We start from the raw sequence: 12,126 nt of genomic DNA on the forward strand, positions 1-12,126 counted from the left end.
AGTTGCTGGTCTTAGTGTCTAGTCTTATAGAGTTTCAAGTTCTGTTCACGGGTCTTCACGCCGCCGCCGCACCATCATCATTCGCTGCCATATACCACCACCACACCAGATACGTCGTTCCTGCCATCTACCATCCCGCTTATCCGCCACCGCTCCGAGTCCATATACCAACACCGATCCGAGTCCATATACCACCATCGACCCACATCCATATACTACCACCACTCCGAGTCCATCTCATACTAGGTTAACTTTCGAGATCCATCTATTTCCAGATTTGTGTTTTCCTTGTCTGAGTAGGTTCCGGATTCCAGCAATCTTTTGCCGTCCGTAGAAGAGGTTCGTTTCCAAAAAAAAGTGTCCGGAAACCACCCTCCGTTTAGGCCCAAAATTTTCCAAAAACGCACTGGACAAAAAAAATTCTGCCTATCCTATTTTTAGTTGTTTCTAAGCGTATTGAGACAGTCGTTGTTATAGAAAGTTTTTTTGACCCGTTTCCAGTTTTTGGGTCCGGGCAGTCGAAAAAAAAATGGTTGAAAAAATTTCATGCCTATCCTATTATCTTGACTTGGGAAGAGTTTTGAGACACTCGCCATTATAGTGATTTTCGGGGAAAAAAAAGAGGAGCGCAAAAACAAGAACGAAAAAAATTCGAGAGTGTGCTTCTCCCTTGTTTACGTGCAGCGCCGAGATTTTGTTAGTGTTCTAGGCTCGCGTCTCTAGTACGGTCTAGCCTAGGACCAGCACAGTACCGTCGTTGAGCGTTTATTCAACTTTGCATCTCTGAATTGATTATTGCTGATCCTTTTTGCTACCATATTATAAGCCTTCCCAGCTCCACATACATCTACGTCGTGTGTTGACTCTCCCTAGTAATCGCTCTATCCAAGCTTTGAGAGTTTTGACTACAACGGTTGCCAATCACCGCCTGCTGCTGGGTAAGAACCGGTAAGAATTTGAGTTTTGCTTGACGGATTTGTGACACCCACCACCACCACTTGTTAGTAGTCTGTAGGATCATATTCTTATGTGTTTCTATTGCTGCTAACCATGCCAGGATCACAAGCCGACGAGATTGACTGGGAGAACTTAACGAACAAGGAGCTTCATGATAAGTTTCAGCAAATGATGACTGAACAGGTGCAAGATGTGTTGAACAATTTTGAAGAGGCCATGGAGAAGATCACTGGCCTTGAGAGGACGTTCGAAACAAAGCTCGATAACAGATTTAATGAACTGCTTGCGTGTCTTCCACCACCGGCTGCACCTGTCGCACCTCTGCAACAACAACAACAACGACTACCTCCACATCGTGAAACAGCCCTCCGCCGAGCGAACCGTGTTCCTCTTCAGCCTGGCCAAACTGTTGGTGCTGCTGTTGATAATTCTGTGGCTCCTGCTGCTGATGGGGAGGAGGATGATTATGCGGGAGATTATGAGGATGAGGTTGATCAAAATCAGAAATACGTGCAACCACCAGGTCGTCCACATGCAAATAATGGCAATGTTAGGGCTTCCCCTTAGGTACGAGATCATGACCATCTCCCTAAACTGAAATTGTATATTCCATCATTTGAGGGTAGATATGTTTCTGATATATATCTTACTTGGGAGTTAGAAACTGAACAACGATTTACATGTCTACAATATCCTGAGGAGAGACGTGTTCCTGCTGCTGTTTGTACTTTCACTCGCTTTGCATGTGTTTTGTGGTCTGAACATTGTAGATTATATCCTGTTCCAGCTACTTGGGCTGCTTTGAAAACTGCTATGCGTACTCGTTGGGTTCCACCATATTATCAACGTGAATTGCTTCAAAAATTGCAGCGTTTGAGACAAAGAAAAAATTCTGTAGAAGAATATTATCAGGAATTACAAACTGGCATGATTAGATGTGGTATTGTTGAGGAGAATGAACCTATGCTTGCACGTTTTATGGGTGGATTGAATAGAGAGATTCAGACCATTCTAGAGTATAAGGAGTATACTAATATCACTCGTTTATTCCATCTTGCTTGTAAAGCTGAACATGAAGTGCAGGATCGACAAGCATTGGCGCGAACTAACTTTTCTGCAGGTCGACCTTCATCATGGACACCGCGTGTATCTTCTACTTCCACTGCACCAGCACCTCCATTAGGTGCCACCTCCAGCCGTGATACAAGAAGGCAGGCACAACTACCACTATATGCCAAGAGCGCACCTGCCGGGCCTACAAAGAGCTCTTCTTCTTCCATGGCATCAACTGGGCACACAAGTGATATTATTTGTCGTCGGTGTAAGGGAATAGGTCATTATGTGAGAGAATGCAAATCTCAGCATGTGATGATTGCAACTGAGGATGGTGGGTATGAGTCCGCTAGTGACTATGATGAGGAGACGTTGGCTCTTATTACACGTGAAGAACACGGAGGAAATGAATCTGATCATGAGACGCAATACATGGCTCCTGAAGACGCTGACAGGTATGAATGTTTAGTTGCTCAACGTGTTTTGAGTGTGCAGGTCACACAAGCTGAGCAAAATCAGAGGCATAATTTGTTCCATACAAAGGGAGTTGTGAAGGAACGTTCTGTGCGCGTCATCATAGACGGAGGGAGCTGCAACAACTTGGCTAGCATGGAGATGGTGGAGAAGCTCTCTCTCACCACAAGACCACATCCACATCCTTACTACATCCAATGGTTCAACAACAGCGGCAAGGTTAAGGTAACACGTACTGTTCGTGTGCATTTTAGTATCTCTACATATGCTGATTATGTTGATTGTGATGTGGTACCTATGCAAGCATGTTCCTTATTACTTGGCCGACCATGGCAATTTGATAAAAATTCTGTCCACCATGGTAGAAACAATCAATATACTCTTGTTCATAAGGATAAAAATATTACTTTGCTTCCTATGACTCCTGATTCCATTTTGAAAGATGATATTAATAGAGCTAATAAAGCAAAACAGGAGAAGAATAAGAGTGAAAATCAGATTGTGGCAAAAGAATTTGAGCAACAAATGAAGCCTAATAATAAACCATCTAGTGTTGCTTCTGAAATTAAATTGAAAAGTGCATGTTTACTTGCCACTAAATCTGATATTGATGAGCTAGATTTTAGCAAATCTGTTTGCTATGCTTTTGTGTGCAAAGAGGCATTATTTTCATTCGAGGACGTGCCTTCCTCTTTGCCCCCTGCTGTCACTAACATTTTGCAGAAGTTCGCTGACGTCTTCCCACAAGACGTGCCACCGAGATTACCACCTATTCGAGGGATTGAACATCAAATTGACTTAATTCCCGGTGCATCGCTACTCAACCGTGCACCATACCGTACCAATCCAGAGGAGACGAAGGAGATTATGCGTCAAGTACAAGAGCTTCTCGACAAAGGTTATATACGCGAATCCCTTAGTCCTTGTGCTGTTCCTATTATTTTAGTGCCAAAAAAGGATGGTACATCGCGTATGTGTGTTGATTGTAGAGGCATTAATAATATTACTTTTCGTTATCGTCATCCTATTCCTAGGCTAGATGATATGCTTGATGAATTGAGTGGCTCTACAATATTCTCCAAAGTTGATTTGCGTAGTGGATACCATCAAATTCGTATGAAATTGGGGGATGAATGGAAAACAGCATTTAAAACTAAGTTTGGATTATATGAGTGGTTAGTCATGCCTTTTGGGTTAACTAATGCACCTAGTACTTTGATGAGATTAATGAACGAAGTTTTACGTGCTTTCATTGGACGATTTGTGGTAGTTTACTTTGATGACATATTGATTTATAGCAGAACTTTGGAGGAACATTTGGAACATTTACGTGCTATTTTTATTGCTCTACGTGATGCATGTTTGTTTGGTAACCTTGGGAAGTGCACCTTTTGCACCGACCGAGTGTCTTTTCTTGGCTACGTTGTTACTCCACAGGGAATGGAAGTTGATAAAGCCAAGATTGAAGTTATTGAGAGTTGGCCGCAGCCCAAAACGGTCACACAAGTGAGGAGTTTTCTTAGCCTTGCTGGATTCTATAGGCGTTTTGTGAGAGATTTCAGCACCATTGCTGCACCTCTCAATGAGCTTACAAAGAAGGATGTGCCTTTTGTTTGGGGTACCGCACAGGAAGAAGCCTTCACGGTATTGAAAGATAAGTTGACACATGCTCCTTTACTCCAACTTCCTGATTTTAATAAGACTTTTGAGCTTGAATGTGATGCTAGTGGAATTGGATTAGGAGGTGTGTTATTACAAGATGGCAAACCTGTTGCATATTTGTTTGAAAAATGGAGTGGGCCTAGTCTGAATTATTCTACTTACGATAAAGAATTATATGCTCTTGTTCGCACTTTAGAGACATGGCAACATTATTTATGGCCCAAAGAATTTGTTATACATTCTGATCATGAATCTTTGAAACATATTAAAAGTCAAGCTAAACTGAATCGTAGACATGCTAAATGGGTTGAATTCACTGAGACTTTCCCTTATGTTATTAAACACAAGAAGGGTAAAGAAAATGTTATTGCTGATGCATTGTCTCGTCGCTGTACTATGCTTTCACAACTTGACTTCAAAATATTTGGTTTGGAGACCATCAAAGATCAATATGTGCATGATGTTGATTTTAAAGATGTATTGCAGAATTGTAAAGAAGGGAGAACATGGAACAAGTTCGTCGTTAATGATGGATTTGTGTTTCATGCTAACAAGCTATGCATTCCAGCTAGCTCTGTTCGTCTTTTGTTGTTGCAGGAGGCGCATGGAGGAGGATTAATGGGACACTTTGGCGTGAAGAAGACGGAGGGCGTACTTGCTACACATTTATTTTGGCCAAAGATGAGACAGGATGTTGAGCGTTTTATTGCTCGCTGCACTACATTTCAAAAAGCTAAGTCACGACTCAATCCTCATGGTTTATATATGCCTTTGCCTGTACCTAGTGTTCCTTGGGAGGATATATCTATGGACTTTGTTTTAGGTTTACCTCGAACAAAGAAGGGGAGGGATAACATATTTGTTGTCGTGGATAGATTCTCGAAAATGGCACACTTTATACCATGTCATAAAAGCGATGATGCCGTTAATGTTGCTGATTTGTTCTTTCGTGAAATTATTCGCTTGCATGGTGTGCCCAATACTATTGTTTCAGATCGTGATACTAAATTTCTTAGCCACTTTTGGATATGTTTATGGGCTAAATTGGGGACTAAACTGCTTTTTAGTACTATTTGTCACCCCCAAACTGATGGACAAACTGAAGTAGTCAATAGAACATTGTCTACTATGCTTAGGTCTATTTTGAAGAATAATAAGAAAATTTGGGAAGAATGCTTGCCTCATATTGAATTTGCTTATAATAGTTCATTGCATTCTACTACTAAGATGTGCCCTTTTGAAATTGTGTATGGTTTCCTACCTCGTGCACCTATTGATTTGTTGCCTCTTCCATCTTCGGAGAAGGTTAATTTTGATGCTAAACAACGTGCTGAATTGATTTTAAAAATGCATGAGTTAACTAAGGAAAACATTGAGCGTATGAATACTAAATATAAACTTGCTGGAGATAAGGGTAGAAAACATCTTGTGTTTGCACCTGGAGATCTTGTTTGGTTACATTTGCGTAAGGATAGATTTCCTGATTTGCGCAAATCAAAGTTAATGCCACGTGCTGATGATCCTTTTAAGGTGTTGGGGAAAATAAATGATAATGCATATGAACTTCAGCTGCCTGCAGATTTTGGGGTTAGTCCCACTTTTAACATTGCAGATTTGAAGCCTTATTTGGGTGAGGAAGATGAGCTTCCGTCGAGGACGACTTCATTTCAAGAAGGGGAGGATGATGAGGACATCAATACCATTGTTACACCCACAGCCCCTACTGTTACATATACTGGACCAATTACTAGAGCTCGCGCACGCCAATTAAATTATCAGGTACTTTCGTTTCTTGGTAATGATTCTAATGTTCATGAGAATATGATGCTGCCTAAATTGGATACATTTGTTTTGCTTACAAATGAAGGGGCTAGCTTGGAGAAGTATGAACATTGGAGCAAGAACAAGCATGGAGATGATGGCATGCGCAAGGGGAACAAGAACCGAGTTACAAGTGATGATATCAGGACTTTGAAGCCACCATAATGAGTGCATGAAGCCTTGGATGAAATATAAAAGATGTCACTTCATAAATTTCGTCCAGAGGCTATTCTAGGTGCTGCGTCACCTTATTATTGGGCCAGGCCCATGTAATTTCAAAATACATAAGTATAGGCTATTTTTAGAGTCCGTATGTGTGGGGAAACAAGAGACAGGGTTAGTTTCGGACCCCTCCACCAAGGGCCACGAAATTCACTCCCTCTTCCTCCATATATACAGCCCTTAGGGCACCGTTTAGACTTTGGGTTTTGTTTAGATTAAAGTTCGTCATAGCTGCAACTTCGTGTACTTCGTTTGTGTTCAACGACCAGACAAAGACGTCTCAGAACCCCACCTTGATCAATAAAGCTTTCATCTTATATTCGCAATATCCAGATTGCAATCTCAGTTTCTTGCTTCTTCTTCGTTTGCTCGCAGGAAACAGACCCTCGTGGTCAGGTTGATCGTGCTCCGACGTGGTCAATAACCTCTCGAAGTTGGTTTAGCGATTGCTAAGGCGCGACGTCCTCGCATGTTCGTAGTTGGATCGTCAAAGTCGATTTCCACCAAAGCGATATCCATCATCTCAAGAAAGACGGGACACCTTTGCCTCTATCACCTCGTGCACATTGGAGCCGTCCCACTCGCTCCTCCCCATGGCTTGGGGCAGCTCGACGGCGGCTCGGTGAAGCGGGACGAAGATGGCGTCGCAGCAGCGCTCCGGTAGCGCGAGTCGCGGCATCGCAGCAGTGGCAAGGAAGTAGAAGGCAAGGAAGAAGAAGAAGATGGAGGGGCGCGCGTGCGTTCGGTCGCCCCCCTCCTCCCCTATTTATAGGGCGTCAGTGACAAAGCCGAGGCGACGCGTCGTGGGGGCGTGGGATTAACTGCGCCCACTCCTCGCACGCCCCCACAAATCCTGCGCCGTAATGGCACACTTAATCCGCCCCGGAAGGGCAACCGCCCACCTCGGCCACGACAGATCTGCGCACGTGTCAAGGCCGTGTAGTGGTGGGCCTGGGCCTACGGCGATGTCCCGTCGCACGCGTGGGCTGGCAGGCCAGCCTGGCCTGCTGGCGCCGCGTGGCGCTCGAGTGACGGGCGGCGCCTCCCCAGCGCCCGCCACGCCGATTCAAATTCCTACATGCGGTAGCCTCAGCCGCGGCCGGCTCCTAGCACACAACTTCTCCCAGTCGGACGGAGCAAAGGTGTAGGATCCCTCAAAGGGGAAACTGCCGAGGCACTCCAGTTGCCATCCATAGCGCCTCACCAGCTTCGGGGACTACTTCGGGGGGGTAAACCCCGGGTAGCCTCATCCGCACGCAAAGATATTTCAAGACATCGGGGCTAGCTAAGCCCCTCGTGCAGAATGGTCGCACGGCCGGCTTCCAGAGCTGGCTGGTGCCACGCGGCCGGCCTCCAAAAGACGGCGTGCTCCAAGAAGGCGGCTAGGGCATAGGCCGGCCTCCAGCAGGCGGTCCGTCACTTCCCTCGGAGTCTGCACTCAACCACTACGACAAGACGGATTATGGCAACAGTGCCACCTGCTCCCCTCGAAACCCGGCGGGGTATGGCTACAGTGGGCGCTGACCAGACGGCCACCAACCCACCTGACGGAGCACTATAGCCATACGTCTCCTGACGCCGCCCTCGTCAGCACAAATGGTGCTACAGCAAAAAGCAATCAGAGGGGCCCGCAGGCGGCGGGCCCTACCTGTCGGCCGGATTCTCGGCAGCCGGCGGGACCCTCCAGAGGCGGGCCCCAATAGTCGGCGGAGAACCCGGTGACCCTAGACACTGACACCCGGGTCCTACACCCGGTCGTATTACCATTGTACCCCTGGGTGGTTGGCCTATAAAACCCCCCAAGGCTCACCCATGCAAAGGGTTCACCTTAGTTCAGCCCACACACCATAGCTAGGTCAAGAGAGCTAGCCTGCCCTTCTTCCTCCTCTAGCAACACAGCTCAAGGAGCAACCTTGTACTCATATTGATCATAGTCATCATGTGGAGACCCTGCAGAGCAGGACTAGGGGTGTTATCTCTTCGAAGAGCCCTGAACCTGGGTACGTCTCGTGTCCGATCGAGCTCGTGCTGACTCCCACTTCTAGGACCCGACGACGTCCTCCTGGGCCCATCCATGAAGCCACTTCTAGGACCCGACGACGTCCTCCTGGGCCCATCCATGAAGCCACTCCTTGGCATCTAACGAGAGGATTACCACGACAGATAAGAACGAAATCTCAAAGGGAAAACTCAATTCACAACAAGATAGAGAGGGGAAAACACCATATGATCCAACTATATTAACAAAGCCCATGATACATCAAGATCGTGACATCTCAAGAGAGAGAGAGAGAGAGAGAGAGAGAGAGAGAGAGAGAGAGAGAGAGATGAAACACATAGCTACTGGTACAAAGCCTCAGCCACGAGGGTGGACTACTCCCTCCTCATCATGGTGGCCGCCGGGATGACGAAGATGGCCACCGGTGATGATTTCCCCCTCCGGTAGGGTGCCGGAACGAGGTCTAGATTGTTTTTTCGTGGCTGCCGAGGCTTGCGACAGCGGAACTTCTGATCTATCGACTCTCCTAGGGTTTTTTGGAATATTTGAGAATTTATAGGGCGAAGAGGCGCAGGTGGGCACAACCCACCTGGGCACCCCCTCTGATCTTCTTTGGCCCAAGTTGTGTCTTCTGGCCCATGAAAATTCTCCAAAAAGTTTCGCTGCGTTTGGGATTGATTTTCTGCGATGTAAAAAACAAGCAAAAAAACAACAATTGGCATTGGGCACTGTGTCAATAGGTAGTCCCAAAAAAGATATAAAGTTGGTATAAAATGATTGTAAAACATCAAGAATGATAATATAACAGCATTAATACTTCAGAAAATATAGATGCGTTGGAGACGTGTCAGACGTCGGTCGTCCGGTGACTCGGACTTGTCGGACGTCCGGAGGTTGGCGGTCGTCCGGGCGCTGTAGAGTTGGCAACATCCGTCCTTCTGTTCGGTTGGGTGTGGACGCGTGGACGCGTAGGACGTCCGAGGGCGCTCGGTCGCCCGGGAGTTGTAGAGTGTTGGACGTCCGGTGGCTTCCAGTCGTTCGGCCACTGTAGACTCTGCAGCTCCGTCTTCGCTTCCATGCTTCCCTCGCGGATGGTGTAGGTGTTTCTTGGCGTTTGCACTCCTCATCATCATCCGTGAAGCTCTGGCAATACCTACGCATGCACACGAGAGAAATGTCAAGTAGTATACCATCCTCGAAGGGGTCAAGTGAGCACGTGTAAAGGAGATAATTCACCTTTATGTATGTGAAGTAGATGTCGCACGTGTCACTTGCCAAACAGACTCTTGACATGATGATGTCCGTAGGATGCTCCGCATCACATCATCTTGTGCTGATTCCTGCGCCCCCTATATGTGGTAGCTGAAGATTGTACTGACGATCCTCGCATGCGGAGTAACAGCGGCGGCAATTCATCGATTTCTAAAGTGGCGGTGGGGCGTCCAATCTCCTTATCAGATGAGGCGGCTCATGCGGCAGACATGGAGCGCCCGCGGCGGGGGCGTTCAATCTCCTTGTTAGATGAGGCGACTCCTGCGGCGGAGACATGGCGCGCCGGTGGCGGGGGCGTCCAATCTCCTTGTCAGATGAGGCAGCTCATGTGGCAGAGACATGGAGCGCCGACAGCGGCGTGCGTGGGGAGGTGTGGGCAGAGGCTAGAAGAGGAGGGCGCTGGCGAGGGGGCGGCCTGGAGGAGGAGGGATCATGGGGAGGGATGAGGGATATCACGGACCCATTGCGCTTCAATTGGCAGACCGTGGCAGAACATTTACCGTGCGTCGTTCGATGGGGGAAGCAAACCACAAAGTAATATTGACTCTCAGATTTTGTTACTTGGATCAGATCGAAGGATCCTGGTTAGCCTGTGTACACTTTGTGGGATGGTTTTAGGGGAACTTAAGTTTACTCTTTTAATAGTAGTAGAGATGATTGCAGTTTCCCGCAAAAAAAAAAGTATGATTGCAGAATTCACAAAACTGCTAGACAAACATCCAGAGTAAAAAAGGGGATCAAATTGTTCCAAAATAAGTATATTTCAGCCGAGCCCATAATTGAATTTTGCATGCATTAAACCTGCGTACTTAACTGCATTCCTACTAACACAATCTCATAAGTATTTATCAGTACATTCTGGCTACGTGAAACCTCCAGTAAATTGGCATACATTCACATTTTCATTTGTGCGAGTTATGTTCCGTGTAAAGGAAATGTGGACACCACTACCATAAAAGAAAGAGGCGCAGGGTTATAGCTGCGACTACCCGGTCGATGCACTGCTCTGGCCGAATATATGGGGGATCCCGTCCCAGTTTCCTTTTTCCCTCGCTTCCCAGTATCCCCCAAGATAGCAGTAGCTGTCGTCCTCGTCCTTCCTGAACCACCTCGGTTGCCAGCCTTTCTCTTGTAACCTTCGAGCCTGTAAATATAAGCCATTACAGGTGGCACCAGCAGGAGTGAAGCCCAGCCAAAAAATGAGCCTGGTGATAAACACAAGTGATATGCTGCCAAATAGCATAAGCACCAAAGTTATGATTTCTTCCTCATTATGAATATGAGTGCTTCAAATTCTCAACCTGTCAGAATCTTGACATCTTTGCAAATCAAACTAGAATAAGATTTAATAAACTGGGTCTCAATTGCTAGTTGCTACAACCAATTGAAAGAACTCCTGGGAAGTTTCTTTTCCAATGTGTAAGGAAGAACGCTTAGGAAATTACAATCATATTTCACTAATTCATATATTGAGCTTTACAAACATTGTGCCAGCATCAGATCCACGGAACAATTAGAAGATGCTTCTTCATTCATGAGACTGATGAGTGCAAATTACACACGACAGATGAGATTCCAAACCCATGGTTTCTGACTTATAATATTAGCCACGATACTTTGTCGGCCAATGTGACGATCTCAACTCCTATAAATGATGCTATGATAAAAAGAAACAAGAAAACACATTGATAAAAGATTAAATCAAACATATAATACTGGAATACCTGCCGCTGAAGTTGTTCAAGTCTGAGTTTCTCCGAATTTGCCTTTTCGTATTCACCATTTTCCAGATGTCTCTGATCAGGCCTCAGGCGAGAATCAGTAGGAGGCAACATCGTCAACATGTGAGGTGGCAATTCATTTAAAGAAATTGCAAATGGAGAAAGGTTATATCGGGTTTGATTCAAAGACTTGTCTCTCTCCCACAAAAGAACTGCTTCCGACATTGGGTCGTACCACTTGGGTTTAGCGCTTGGATCCCCAAGCACATAATACATAGCTTCATCCCATTTTCCAATTAACATAGCGACTTTCTTTCCAGTCCTATTATCTTGTACAAATCCTTGCACCTGTGTGATTGATCCAAATTATTTAAGATGTTGACCCTATGTGTGCCCAAATATATTTAGACTGCAAATAAATTACTGACGACCAATAGCAAATGCATAGCTAAAGTTGAGACACTTATTTTGGGATGGAGGGGGTACATTGCAGTGACCATGTCGCCCTTTAAGGACGTCAGCCACAGTTCTCTACGGAGGCCAGTTCTTTGGCCGATTCTCTCAGAATCTTGAGAATCAGACCTCCCCCCAGATTCTCCAAGAATCTTGAACTCGTATTTTTTCGACAATCCTAGCTAGTTAGACTACTCCTACTCAAGGATTACGAGTCGACGAGTCGTTGAGTCGTTCCGAGGTTGAGACTCATAGACTAATCGGACTAGTCTTAGACTAGTGCTAGACTAGTCGACAAAGTACTGTAGTAGTCAACTACCAATACCTAGTAGCAGTATGTAGTAAACTGTACAGCACATTACAGTATATACAATAAAACCAGCAGTGCTAGCCAACGCTCGCCAGGCCCAGCCCAGTGCAGCTCAGCACGCCACCCCCACCTGGCCCATTTGGGCCCAAGTAGCCAGCCTACATCCCATCCCATCCCATCCC

At 45.9% G+C, this 12,126-nt stretch overlaps 1 protein-coding gene across 1 annotated transcript in view; it reads right to left on the bottom strand.

Annotated features, from left to right (window-relative positions):
• Positions 1-10,182: 10,182 nt before the first annotated feature.
• LOC119308099 (oxysterol-binding protein-related protein 1D-like) overlaps positions 10,183-12,126 on the bottom strand; it is a 25,144-nt gene continuing 23,200 nt past the window's right edge. Inside the window, exons 7-8 of the mRNA XM_037584209.1 lie at positions 11,185-11,529; positions 10,183-10,604 (exon numbers count right to left, since the gene is read on the bottom strand). Of these exons, the coding sequence (XP_037440106.1) occupies positions 10,446-10,604; positions 11,185-11,529 (504 nt within the window). The 3' untranslated portion in view covers positions 10,183-10,445. The remainder of the gene's footprint in view (positions 10,605-11,184; positions 11,530-12,126) is intronic.

Source organism: Triticum dicoccoides, chromosome 5B, assembly GCF_002162155.2.
Source record: "Triticum dicoccoides isolate Atlit2015 ecotype Zavitan chromosome 5B, WEW_v2.0, whole genome shotgun sequence".
NCBI lineage: Eukaryota > Viridiplantae > Streptophyta > Magnoliopsida > Poales > Poaceae > Triticum > Triticum dicoccoides.